Source organism: Sminthopsis crassicaudata, chromosome 1 (assembly GCF_048593235.1).
Source record: "Sminthopsis crassicaudata isolate SCR6 chromosome 1, ASM4859323v1, whole genome shotgun sequence".
In the NCBI taxonomy this organism is placed as follows: Eukaryota; Metazoa; Chordata; class Mammalia; order Dasyuromorphia; family Dasyuridae; genus Sminthopsis; species Sminthopsis crassicaudata.
The window spans coordinates 45,391,643-45,405,682 of NC_133617.1; the positions used below are offsets into that span (position 1 = coordinate 45,391,643).

Genomic DNA, 14,040 nt, shown 5'->3' on the forward strand with positions numbered 1-14,040 from the left:
CAGTATCCTGAATGATGAAGAAAGTATGTTAGAGGTTGCCCCGGTTTAAATAGCTCCTGTCCATCTGGACTGTGGACATTGTTCTCTCTTATCTTTGCAGTGATTTTGTAAAGTCATTTTCCTTTCTTCTGTTTCTTGAGATAATACTGTCCCAAGTTCTTCATAAGGAGTTTATGCAAAGGAATGAATGAATGCAGAGTCATTTATTAAGCACTGAGCTAAGTGCTGAAGATAGCAGAAGAAAGGGGGAAGGCAGCTCCTGCCTTCACCGAGTTTATTTTCTGATAAGGAGAGAAAATACAGATAAAGGGGCCTGCAGATAGTGTTGTGATATAGGCAATTGAGTGCATAATTCTGGCTACCAGAGGTAGGAGATAAACACTTTTCAGCGTTGATTTAATTATAGTTCCAGACCTAGGAATTAAGAATGGCGGTTCAGATTGGGCACAGGAATGGCACAAAGATGGCAAGAGCAGATGCCCAGGTAGTTATGTGAAGCCCGGCTGGAGACTTTTAGCTGGAGCAGGCCACAGTGCTCAGTACCCAGGGCTCTGCTGCAAAAGTTCTGAATTTGGGAAAGGTCTGAATCTGTTGCACTCCATGATCATTTCTCTTCTCTTGGAAAAGTATTTGATGGCTGGGATGATTCTGAGACTGTTTTGGGATCCTTTGGTGGGGATTGATTTACATTGGCCACTGGTGATCTTCCAGTATAGTGTCCTTTTATCTATTTTTCAGTTTTCATTTGTTTAAATAGATCAGGTTGGAGTTGTCTCAATTCAATACTTTTTTCATTTTTTTTTATTTCCATTTTTATATTAATTTTCATCTTTTCTTTTACAAATCAGTAGTCCTGCTTTACACAAAGAACTATTTTAGAGACGATGCTCATGTTGGTAAATAGTCATTCTCAGTGTTTTGCAAAGGTCATCTCGTTTGATCTTCACAACAATCCTTTGAGGCTGTGTTATTACTTTGTTTTGTAGTTGAGGAAACTGAGTCAAAGAAAGGTTGAGTGCCCTGCCAGCATCCCACAGCTGATCCCAGGCCAGATTGGAACATAGGTGTTTCTGATTCTGGGCTTAACCTTTGCTCTGCTGGGCCACCAGATGACCAGAAGGGCTCTCTGACACAAAATGTGCTTGATTCCTTGAAGTTTTCTTAAATTCCAGGCGATCTTTTGTCATAGGATCATAGAGCTGGAAGAGAAAAGGACCTTGTAGGCCACAAGCTCCCTATCCTACAGATGGGGAAACTGAGGCCCAGGGAAGCCAAGTGATTTGTCCCTGTTCACATGACAAAGTGGTTTCTGAGGCAGGATTCAAAGTTAAGATCCTGTGACTCCAGTTCCTGCGATCATTGCCACTGAACTCGTCAAAGCCAGTAGGACCTATCAGCAAAGGGCCGGCCCGCAGGTGAAAAGGCCGTGCTAGCGAGGTTGTTCCTCAGCAGTCAGAGACAGGCCAACACTGGGACAGGGACCAGGGCCTTCCCAGCTTGAGCGGACCTGCCCGAGTTGTGCTGTTGTGGCCTTCAGGAACCTAGGGTCTCCTCTGTGTCCCAGTGAGGCGTCTGGGGGATTTAGGGGCCTAATAAGGCGGTTCTTGGTAATAACAGTATTAGTTGTACAAGAGTTATTTAGTGCTTTCCATGTGCCGGATGCTGAGCTTAGGGTCTCATTTGATAGGTATTCTCATTCTCTCTATTTTACATATAGGGAAACCCTGGCCCAGGGAAGTTACATGCCTAGGATCACACCGCTAGTATCTGAAACTTTGAATTCAGGTCTTCCTGACTTCCTCTCTGTCCACTATGTCATAAATACCTGTTGGATGGATTTAATGGAACTGACACTGAAGAGTAAAAAATCCATCCCCCTCCTAGAAAACTCCACCTTTAGGAAGGACTCGGGCAGAGTTTCGCCCGGCTGTTGGCGCCCCTGCACTGGCACACACGGTGGCTCCTCAGAGAAGGTCCGCCCATGTTGTCCGGTTTTAACATTTTATGAATAACTGCCACGTAATTCACATTCTCCTTGCAGGATCAGCCCGCCCCTTTGTCCCCACAGAAGCTCGCGCGGTGTCCTCTGCCAGCTCCTAGTTGAATGAGACCTCGGAGACCATTTAGACCATCCTTTGTCTGGGCAAAGAGCAGCATTACCCACCAGTGCTCATCCAGCCTTTGCTTGAAAGGCCTTTGCGGAGCTCCCTCTGGAGACCATTCATTCTACTTTTGAGTAACAGCAATGATTGGGAAGCTTTCCCTGAGGCCTCGGTCCTCTTTGTTCTCGGTCCTGCCCAAGGCTGGAAGCAGCCTTCGTGTCCCTGCTTTTCTGGTTTGACCACTGGAGTAACCTGTACTTTTTTTCGCCATGATCTGGAAGCCCCTCCAGCATCCCGCTCCCTCTCCTGTGGATCTCTGCCGATCCAGCTCCCCCGATGGCACCCGCAGCCCTGAGTGCTTTACTCAGGGTGTGCTATTGTCAAGCCGGAGCACAGCCAGACTTCCGCTTCCTTAATCCTGGGCCCACTGCTTACGAGAACGCATCCCAAGATGGCTTTTCCTTGCTGCCTCTTACCGCTGGATCGGCAGAGATCCATAGGAGAGGGACCAGGATGCTTCCAGATCATGGTGTACAAGAACAAGAATTCTGTTATATTCTATCAGGGAGCCTTATAAAACCATAGACAAATACTAGGAGGACAGCCAGACGGCGAGGTGGAGAGAGCATCATCCTGGAAGTCGAGAGGAGCTGAGTTCTAATCCGGCCTCAGACACTTAACGCTTACTAGCTGTGTGATCTTGAGCAAGTCACTTAACTCCAAAAATTACCTCTAAGGAAAAAAAGAAATTCTGGGCGAAAGAAATAAGTGTGGGAAGGTCGCCTTGGAGCCAGTCTTGCTGAAAGGGGAACTTGAATGCTTTGATGAAATTTGTTTATCTGTAGATGTTGGGAAGCTACCACGTCTTTAAGGAGATGACTATCATAGCATCATAGAACTTAGATTCAGAACTGAAAGGGAACTTAGAGTTTATCTGGTCCAACTGTCTCAATTTATGGATAAGAAAATGGAGTCCTCAAGAGGTTAGATGACTTACTTGCCCACGATCACAGGGCAAAGGCAAGATTCAAACCGAGCGGTTCTCCACCTTCAACAACCCATCAGCATAATCTGTTGCTTCATGCTGCATCCATTGTCGGAGTTCCATCTTAGCATGTGGGCTTGGGGCAGCTCTGGGAAGTGAGAAATCCAATCATTCAAGCCCTTCCTTTGGCCAAGAAGCAGAATTGGTCACTGTTGGGGGCACATAGCTTTGGTGAGGGAGCAGACGCTGACCGGGGCCACGGCTGCCCGTGCCGCTGACCAGGGCCACGGCTGCCCGTACCGCTGACCAGGGCCACGGCTGCCCGTACCGCTGACCAGGGCCACGGCTGCCCGTACCGCTGACCTACCTGGTTATTGTGAGCAGGAGACAAAGAATCTCGTGCTCTGATCCTCCATGTCGTCATCCACAAAACCCCACTCACAACAAGCTTCTTTCCTTCCACCCTAAAACTCACTAAAATGAATCAGGGAAGAAGAAAAAAGAGATTGTGCAAGAGGCCAAGCAAAGAAAATCGGATTGCAGCGTGTGAAGTGATTTCAGAAGGAGCCCGGGGAATACGTGGTCTCTGGACTGCCAAGTTAGAGCAAGTATAAAATCTACAAACAAGCCGGAGATCTGTCCCGGCTGATCTCATTACGAGGCCTGCTTGGGATAGATAAATCCTGTTAGTGGGTGAAGGGCTGGATTTCCAGGGGAAAACTCCCAGTAACGCGTTAGGCTCATTTCGGCCTTGTTTTGATACGTGGGCGTTTTCAGGTTTAAAGGGAGTACGTTTTCAAAGGAGATACATTTGTTGGGTCTTCCCAGAGGCAGCGAGGTGGCAAGGTGCCCTCTTGTTCTGGAAACAGAAGCTTACGACCCGGATCTTGCGCCCCTGGAGGCGATGAGCAGATGCGAGGGCCTCTTGACTTAGAAGTGACGGCCCGGCCTGGTCTTCTCTTCCCCAGGCAGGCCTTCCCCTCCCTCCCCTCGCCTCCGCCCGGCACAGTCAGGCCTTTCCCGTCCTCTGACAGCATCCTTTTACCTGGCCAGTGCGTTCTCGCCCCGCCTGCTGCCTACCCCTGCAGCCAGGTCAGACCTTCGCCTTGCCAACTTAGCCTTCCCGCCCTTCTCCTTCCTGCCTAATGATACATATTAATGCAGCCCAGCATTTGATAATAAATAAGAACCATAACTAGAATTTAAATAACAAAACCTATCCCTTACATGCTTTAAAGCACTTTACCCTTGACATGCCATTCATTCTTCCCTTTATTGTTCATTTTACAGATGGGGAAACTGAAGCGCCTTGAGATTAAATGAGTGTCTGTGGTCCCAGTTAGTGCCTGAAGGAGGATTTGATTCTCTTCTTACTGACTCCAAGTTCAGGACTGAGCACTAGGCCACGTGGTTGCCTCTTTCCTACGAGGCCTTGGCTTTGATTCAGCCTTGGTTCTCTCACCTTCCCAGAGTGAAGCGAATGCGGATCATGCTCACTGCCCCACCCTCCGCCCCAGCTAGCCCGCTGTCCCAGCTCCCCATCCTGGCTGCGGCCCCCAGACTTTTTGCCCAAGATTCTGTCCTGGTGACCTAATCTCTGTGTCCCGGGCCGGCTCCCTGGGGTTTGGAAGGAGTTGGGCCCGAGTCCAGGCTAAGCGTAATCAGGCAGCGCCCGGGACAGCCGGCCCGGGGCACCCGCAGGCTGGGCCCGGGGGGACAGACCCTGGAAGCGGTAGATGCTGAGTTCTGTCTGCCCCCCGGAGCTCAGGGCCACGCTGGAGACAAGGCCAGACTCAGGAAGGGAAGACTCCGGTGGCCTTGGGGGACGCCTTAGCCTGTCTGCCCCCATTTCTTCCTCTTTAAAATGAGGGGATTGGGCCCTTCCTGCAAAAAATACTGCAAATGGGGCACTAGGGGGCGCAGTGGGTAGAGCCCCAGCCCTGAAGTCAGGAGGACCCGAGTTCAAATGTGACCTCCGACACTTAACACTTCCTGGCTGTGTGACCCTGGGCAAGTCACTTAACCCCAATGGTCTCAGCCAAAAAAAATAATAATAAATAAAAATAAATAGCATAACCTGTGATTCCCAGTCCCTGCGCTTCCCTACTCAGTGCGGATCCCGCGGGCCGTTTGCTCTCTCTGTGCCTCGGTTTCCTTATCTGTCGGTAGGAGGTTGAGCTAGTTAATCTTTTGGCTCAGTCCTTCCATGAGCTCAAATCAGGGCTAGTGACGCTTTTCAGAGCGTCCGCCCCTCCTTCCACTGCCCCTCCTCCAAGGAAGAAAGTAAAGAAGGAAGAAATGTTTCCCAGCGGCGGGAACCAAGGGCGCTGTGGCTCTAAGGCCTTTAAGGAAGGTGGGCCGGAGACCCCTGCCCCGCCCCGGCAGCTGGAGCTTCCCATCTCCTGCAAAATGAAGGCTCCTGTGTGTGCTGGAGATAAAGAACAAACCGAGCGGGCTGAGGCTGCCGCCAGCCCCGGGCCTCCCTGGAGGAGGCGCCCCGTGTGGGGGTAATGGGGGTGAGGGCCGAGCTGGGCACCTTTCAGAACAGCTTAAGGAGAGACTTTGTCTCCCCCGCCCCGGGCGTGTGCTCACTAGTAAATGGAGGCTAAGACCGTGGGAGGCTTTCCGAGCCCCCAATAGCTCCCCGCTGCTCAGGGGCACTTCTGCCCTTCCTCTCCCAGAATCCTCCCTTGTGGGGCTGGGGCCGCAGCCCAGATGGAGTGAGGGGGTGAGGCTTGGCCAGGCCGTCTCTCAGCGGTTTTAATTGTCTCCCCCCGGCTGGCATGGAGGGGGGTGGGGCTCCACCCATCCCGGAACAAGCCCCCCACAGGATCTGGAAGGGAGCCGGAAATCCCCCCCCGATCTTACAGCTGAGGAAATGGAGCCTCAGAAGCCAGTCCCACGGAGATGCCCGGAGACCTCCCTTGTCCCTGTGGGACAGTATAATAATCACAATGGCTCACGTGTCCCTAATGCACTGAGGTTTACGCAGCACTTTGCAGACAGTAATCCTGGGAGATGGAATCTCATTCCCATTTCACAGATGCAGAAACTGAGGCTGAAAGACAATTGTTCAGGGTTATATGCACGGTTTGAACTCAGATCTTTGTTACTCTGAGCCCCAAACTCTGTTTCCTAACAAGCAGAGCTGGGGGGCTGGGGGGCAGAGGGGCTCCCCGCCCTCTTTCCCGGGGCAGGGCTGGGCCTCGGAGGAAGAAGGGCGTCCCCGGCCCGGGCAGAGGGAGGCAGAACAAGGCTCTGGGAGCATCGGGCAAGGAAGGCACCAGCCTGTGCGGCCGCCGTGGGGAAGGGCTTCCCGAGTCCGGGGAGTGGGGGGGGGGCGGGGGGGGGAACCAGAAAGAAGTGAGCGTGGCCGTGCTGCTCTACCCTCAGCCTGCAGTTCTCTTGCGGGCGCAGACGCGGTTTCTGTCCCTGGGGGTGCGGGGGCACTGAGAGGAACCGGCCGCCATAACTGGTCCTCACAGACTCTTGCTGTCATTGGGTTCAAATATTCCTGGTTCTGCTTGTTTTGCTCAATATCAGTTTCAAATGAAAAAAGTAAATTTTGTTGTTGTTGTTGTTGTTGTTGTTTAGCTGAGGCAACTGGGGTTCAGTGACTTGCCCAGGGTCACCCAGCCAGGACGTGTTAAGTGTCTGAGGCTGGATTTGAACTCGGGTCCTCCTGACTTCAGGCCGGTGCTCTCTCCACTGCGCCCCCTAGTGCCCCAGTTCGTGCCAGGCCTTTCTACAATCGCAGAACGTGCCGCTCCGTCCCCTTCTCGTGCCACGCTTGCCCAGCCGTTCCCCAATAGAAGGGCGTCCCCCCTTTTCCATTCTTTGCTGCCACAGGAAGAGCTGCTGTGAGCACATTCCCTTCTCGGGACTCCCCTGGGACACAGACCAGGCACGCAGACTCTCCTCTCTGTTCTCCAGCACCGCCGCGGCCCACAGAAGGCGCTTAATAAATGCTCCTCAAAGTGGGTTGAAATGCCTGTGGCGCGGGGCACCGAAGGAGGATTAGGGAGCAGCCTCACCTTGGAGGCTGACGAGGGGCCTCCCAGGACGGGGCGGCCGGCCCCCCTCCCTCGCTCTTGGGCCCCAACTGCACTGGCCTGAGCTCTTTGTGTTGAGAGCGTTTTTTACACCTGGGCAGCTCCTGGGAGGCCTTTCCCCAGATGGCGAGGGCCGGGCCAGGCCGTGAGGGAGGCGGAAAACCTGCTGTTCCCATGGAAACCCTGAGGCTGGGGAATTGATCTGTCAGGCAGGGGGTCCAGGCCGGCTCCTGATCCTCTCGCTAATCCCCAACCTGCTCGGCCTCCATGGAGCCCCCTCACGTGGCTCCTCGGGATAATTACGGCAAGCAGCTGGACTTGTAGCAGTGTGGGGGCCCAGGCCCCGGCAGAGCTCTACCTGGAGGTCCCGGCTGGTCCCGGGCTCCGGGGGGCCCAGGGGAGGCAGGGACACCACAAGCAGCGGGGAAAAGGCCAAATCTCTGCCTTTGCCTCCTTCTCCTGAGAACTGGACTAGGGATTTGCTGAGGTCCCTTCCCACTTCTAACCTTATGTTCTAGAGACCTTCTCAACTCTGTTCTAAGGGCCCTCCCAGCCCTGACCTCCCGGGTTCTAAGGGCTCTCCCAGCCCTGACCTCCTGGGTTCTAAGGGCCCTCCCAGCCCTGACCTCCCGGGTTCTAAGGGCCCTCCCAGCTCTGACCTCCTGGGTTCTAAGGGCCCTCCCAGCCCTGACCTCCCGGGTTCTAAGGGCCCTCCCAGCTCCGACCTCCCGGGTTCTAAGGGCCCTCCCAGCCCTGACCTCCTGGGTTCTAAGGGCCCTCCCAGCCCTGACCTCCTGGGTTCTAAGGGCCCTCCCAGCCCTGACCTCCCGGGTTCTAAGGGCCCTCCCAGCCCTGACCTCCTGGGTTCTAAGGGCCCTCCCAGCCCTGACCTCCTGGGTTCTAAGGTCCCTCCCAGCCCTGACCTCCCGGGTTCTAAGGGCCCTCCCAGCTCCGACCTCCCGGGTTCTAAGGGCCCTCCCAGCCCTGACCTCCTGGGTTCTAAGGGCCCTCCCAGCCCTGACCTCCCGGGTTCTAAGGGCCCTCCCAGCTCCGACCTCCCGGGTTCTAAGGGCCCTCCCAGCTCTGACCTCCTGGGTTCTAAGGGCCCTCCCAGCCCTGACCTCCTGGGCTCTAAGGGCCCTCCCAGCTCCGACCTCCCGGGTTCTAAGGGCCCTCCCAGCTCCGACCTCCTGGGTTCTAAGGGCCCTCCCAGCTCCGACCTCCCGGGTTCTAAGGGCCCTCCCAGCTCCGACCTCCCGGGTTCTAAGGGCCCTCCCAGCTCCGACCTCCCGGGTTCTAAGGGCCCTCCCAGCTCCGACCTCCCGGGTTCTAAGGGCCCTCCCAGCCCTGACCTCCCGGGTTCTAAGGGCCCTCCCAGCCCTGACCTCCTGGGTTCTAAGGGCCCTCCCAGCCCTGACCTCCCGGGTTCTAAGGGCCCTCCCAGCTCCGACCTCCCGGGTTCTAAGGGCCCTCCCAGCTCTGACCTCCTGGGTTCTAAGGGCCCTCCCAGCCCTGACCTCCTGGGCTCTAAGGGCCCTCCCAGCTCCGACCTCCCGGGTTCTAAGGGCCCTCCCAGCTCCGACCTCCCGGGTTCTAAGGGCCCTCCCAGCTCCGACCTCCCGGGTTCTAAGGGCCCTCCCAGCTCCGACCTCCCGGGTTCTAAGGGCCCTCCCAGCTCCGACCTCCCGGGTTCTAAGGGCCCTCCCAGCTCCGACCTCCCGGGTTCTAAGGGCCCTCCCAGCCCTGACCTCCCGGGTTCTAAGGGCCCTCCCAGCCCTGACCTCCCGGGTTCTAAGGGCCCTCCCAGCTCCGACCTCCCGGGTTCTAAGGGCCCTCCCAGCTCCGACCTCCCGGGTTCTAAGGGCCCTCCCAGCTCTGACCTCCCGGGTTCTAAGGGCCCTCCCAGCTCCGACCTCCCGGGTTCTAAGGGCCCTGCCAGCCCTGACCTCCTGGGTTCTATGGGTAAATCATCAGATGCACCAGAATCGATCGCCTGGATGACTGGTGTTGCTGGGGAATCTCCAGGGGCTGACACTCCTGGGGCTGCTCTGAGCACCCGGAGCTGGTGTGGAAGGTTCGCTCACCCCTAGACTCCCAGGTTGGAGCTGGGGTTGGGGTCACTGACCCTGGGGGAGCCTCCTGGCTGTGGGCCCGGCACTCACACTATCGGGTGCTGATAGCCGTGGGCTGCCCTTTGCCAGCTTCCCGGGGCACGATGTTAGGGCCGGGTCCAAGCCTGGCTGCGGAAGCTACTGTGACTATGTGGCTGTTCTCTTCTTCCTTGGCATCCCTCTTGTCCTATATTATATCCCTTCCTTTCAGCCCCAGGAATCCCTCCCTGGACTCCTTAGTTCTGTGGTTCCTTCCTCCCTTTGGAGGCAGCAAGGGGCACGTTGGTCAGAACGCTGGGCTTGGAGTCAGGAAAAACCGAATTCGAGTCTAGCCTCAGTCACTGACTAGCTGTGTGACCCTGTCACTCACTTCCTCAGCTGTAAAATGGGAACAACAGGGTTGTCGAATCCCGGCCTCCCGAGTGGAGGAAGTGCTCCATTCCGGCATGGCAGTCCTAAGTCTGCGTGACCCAGAAGGACAGTGTTGCCTGTGAGTGCCCCGGCCCCTCAGGGCCTAAAATATAGTGTGTGTGTGTGTGTGTGTGTGTGTGTGTGTGTGTGTGTGTGTGTGTGTGTGTGTGTGTGTGTGTGTGACTGTTTTAACCTGCTGCGGTTCTCTAAAGCGTAGACAAAGCTCACGGTGTGATGGGTGGCAGGGGGGCAGGTAACGTTGGCAGGGCACAGACGGTATTTCCGTAACAGCGGGGGGAGCATGCTGTCGCCCGAACTGCCATCTTGAGGAACATGGACGCCACTGGGGGGAGGGAATGGTTGATAAAGGAGGGAGGTTTACCCATCAGCTTTCTGATGGGGTCTGGGAGAAAAATGTGTCAGCAGCGCAGACAGAGGGTGGACAGCTCTAACTGAAGGTGCCCGTTTTAATTTAGAGGGAGGGCTCTCTCAAACAGCTCATTAACGAGCCGCGCTCTTGCTGGGGAGCTCTGCTATGAGTGGGGGGAGCCTCTTGGCCGGGGAAGGGGGGACACGGAGAGCTTCGGATTCGGGGATAGGGTGCAGAGTTCCTAACTTTCTGGCAGCTGTGAGGTCATTTCTGCAATAGAACGTGGCTGAAAGAGACCAGGACAGTTAAAGAGATTCTCATTTTTTAAAGTTCGTGGAACCCTAAATTGAGAAGAATGGAGAGGGGGTGAAGGACCCCTCAGCTTTTAGAGCGTGAGAGGATCTCGTCACTAGTGATGGCAGGAGAGTCCTGGAGGCCCTCGGGGAGCAGCTCCCAGAAGCACGCGCTCTATCGGAATGACTGCGTGGAATAGGAGAAATTTGGGGTTCAGGTTCTGTCTCGCGTGACTGCTCTGAGGCATTGACAGTGAGCTCACCTCCAGATCCTGAGCTTCCTCATCCCTTAAAATAAAGGGGAGGGCCCAATACAATTACAATTGTCCAGTGCTTCAGACCCCGCCTTGTATGGCTGTGTTAGTTGTACTTTTTCTTGGGGTTGTGGCTCAGAGAATAATCAGTCAGTCAATAAATATTAGAGGTGGAGCAGTGGTTAGAGCACAGGCCTCAAGTTAGGGAGGTGCGAATTCCAATCCTGCCAAAGAGGCTTATGCACTGGGCAAGTCACTTCACCCTGTTCTCCTCAGGTTCTGCATCTGGGAAATGAGCTAGAGAAGGAAATGGCAATGCAGCACTCCAGTGTCCTTGCCACGAAAACCTCCCACTCGTGAAGTTACATGACTGAAACATGACTGAACAAGAATCACATCCTTACCGAGTTTGGGGCTGGTAATAAATCATCCATCAGTAAGCATTTATTAAGCATCTGCTTGAGAGATTTGGGCTGGGAGTATGTAGTCAGTATATATGTAATTTTTTTTTAAGCATTAAGTACCCATTTTAAAGATTGAGGTTTGGAGTCAGTAGTCAGTAAACATTTATTAAATACCTACTATGTGCCAGGCACTATGCCAAACAGGAATAAGAAAATAAATAGGAAAGTCGGGCCCTGCCCTCAAGGAGCTTACAATCTAATGAGAGGAAGACAAAGTGGAGGAAAAAGCGCCCCAGGGAGTGCCTGACTTGGGGGCACCATGTTCCGTGGAGTCCAAATCAAGCAGGATTACTGGTGGAAAGTGGACCGTTACCTGGAACCATCCTGTGTCCAGACCATTGAAAGTAGGGGAGGTGAAATACTATTGTTCTGTAAGAAATGACCAGCAGGAGGAATACAGAGAGGCCTGGAGAGACTTCCATCAACTGATGCTGAGTGAAACGAGCAGAACCAGAAGATCACTGTACACTTCAACAACAATACTGTATGAGGATGTATTCTGATGGAAATGGATATCTTCAACATAAAGAAGATCCAACTCACTTCCAGTTGATCAATGATGGACAGAGGTAGCTACACCCAGAGAAGAAACACTGGGAAGTGAATGTAAACTGTTAGCACTACTGTCTATCTACGCAGGTTACATGTACCTTCGGAATACAATACTTAACGTGCAACAAGAAAATGGTATTTACACACATATATTGTATCTAGGCCATACTGTAACACATGTAAAATGTTTGGGATTGCCTGTCATCGGGGGGAGGGAGTGGAGGGAGGGAGGGGATAATTTGGAAAAATGATTACAAGGGATAATGTTATAAAAAAAAATTACTCATGCATATGTACTGTCAAAAAAATTTATAATTATAAAATTAATTTAAAAAAGAAAGTAGGGGAGGTGTATACACCCACAAGGCTCATGGGCTTCAAGTATCTGAAGGCCCAACAGGCCTTGGAGCAAAGGGCAGATGATGGCAGGACACAGGATGAGGCTGGAGGCCTACAAGCTTCACACAAGAAAAGCAGATCCCTGCCTGGTTCTCCAGAGGCCCTCAGAATGGTGGGGAGACAGGTGCCCAGAGCCAGGGCGGCTCACTGCCTGACAGGAGGGGGCTGCCCAGAGAGGCAACGGGCATCAGGCTGAGACTGGCCGACCCCTGGTTATTGGGGTACAGTCAGAAGGTTCTGACCCCCTGGGGGCTTCTCCCCCATTCTGACTCTCTGGGATGCTGGAAGATAAATAGACCTTGGAGCAGCCCCAGTGCAGCTGTGGGGAACAGATAAAATCCTGGGAGAACTTGGCATCCTACACCAACTGTGTGTGTGGCCATGGTATGGAGAAGGATCGTTATTGTTGGAAGTGAATATGGCGGGGAGAACGTCAGTGCCAGGTCCGGCCAGGATGAGCCTTCAGGGTCTGGAGCAGGCCGAGGGTCAGCCCGGTGTTTGGGAGGCACTTTGGGGCTGGCCCTCGGGACTTTCTGGGGAGTTCTCAGCCATGTTCTAGGACAGTGTCCTCCCGTTCAAATAGGAATAGATTCTGGGAGTTGTGTGTTGACTCAGAAAAGCACAAATTCACACTGTGTTGTAGTGTGTGCCCTAAGCATCTCTGTGTTAAGGGAAGGTGCCCGTCTGAACTGTCCCAGGGAGTTTTTTCACCTGGAAATTCCTCAACCAATAATGTCCAACAAAGGGCTGGAGTGTGTAGTCAGTATATATGTAATTTTTTTTAAGCATTAAGTGCTCCCGTCAAGAATCTGTACTTCTTAAAAAGTCTTTCTGGGGCAAAAGAAAGATCATTGTCGTTTTCCAGTGTTTCCTTCCAACCTTTTCCCTTCATTCTAGTCTTGAGTGAATCCCATATACTTAGCCCAGAACAAGGCTCTTTGTATGTTTAAAGCAGCCGGCTGGCCCTTGGACACCCGGGCAGGTATTCCCTAGAGTCCCAAACGTCCCTTCAGGGGCTGGCCCCCTTCCCACCCCCACCCACCCCCCGCAGGCGCCCAGCTCTGACGCACTCTCTTCCTTGTCCTCCAGATGAAGGTCCCTCCGGGCAAGGGCGGCAGCAGAAACAGTGAAGAGGACAGTGTCCGAGAAGCGACGAGCTCCCAGTGGAGCAGTTCCCGGGACCAGCTCAGCGACGTAAGTACCCGCTGCCCCCCCGCGGACCCAGTGCAGGGCCCCAGCCCAGAGCCCCACTGCTGGGACTGTTAGAAAGGGACCAGAAGGGACCAGAGACCTGGGACAGGAAGGGAGACCCCCACGGGGGCCAGGGCCTCTCCGGCCAGCGCAGGGGTCCGGCCCAGTGCTCCACTGCTGGGACTGCTAGAAAGGGACCAGAGACCTGGGACAGGAAGGGAGACCCCCACGGGGACCAGGGCCTCTCCGGCCAGAACAGGGTCCGGCCCAGTGCTCCACTGCTGGGACTGCTAGAAAGGGACCAGAGACCTGGGACAGGAAGGGAGACCCCCACGGGGACCAGGGCCTCTCCGGCCAGAACAGGGTCCGGCCCAGTGCTCCACTGCTGGGACTGCTAGAAAGGGACCAGAGACCTGGGACAGGAAGGGAGACCCCCACGGGGGCCAGGGCCTCTCCGGCCAGCGCAGGGTCCGGCCCAGTGCTCCACTGCTGGGACTGCTAGAAAGGGACCAGAAGGGACCAGAGACCTGGGACAGGAAGGGAGACCCCCACGGGGGCCAGGGCCTCTCCGGCCAGCGCAGGGTCCGGCCCAGTGCTCCACTGCTGGGACTGCTAGAAAGGGACCAGAGACCTGGGACAGGAAGGGAGACCCCCACGGGGGCCAGGGCCTCTCCGGCCAGCGCAGGGTCCGGCCCAGTGCTCCACTGCTGGGACTGCTAGAAAGGGACCAGAGACCTGGGACAGGAAGGGAGGCCCCCACGGGGGCCAGGGCCTCTCCGGCCAGCGCAGGGTCCGGCCCAGTGCTCCACTGCTGGGGCTGCTAGAAAGGGACCAGAAGGGACCAGAGACCTGGGAC

General features: G+C 54.9%; 1 protein-coding gene across 19 annotated transcripts in view; it reads left to right on the plus strand.

Annotated features, from left to right (window-relative positions):
- Window positions 1-14,040, plus strand: part of FBRSL1 (fibrosin like 1) — a 243,842-nt gene that overhangs the window by 88,319 nt on the left and 141,483 nt on the right. For all 19 annotated transcript variants that reach the window (XM_074300108.1, XM_074300116.1, XM_074300010.1 and 16 more), the window contains exon 3: window positions 13,083-13,187. In XM_074300108.1, coding sequence (XP_074156209.1) covers window positions 13,083-13,187 — 105 coding nt within the window. The remainder of the gene's footprint in view (window positions 1-13,082; window positions 13,188-14,040) is intronic.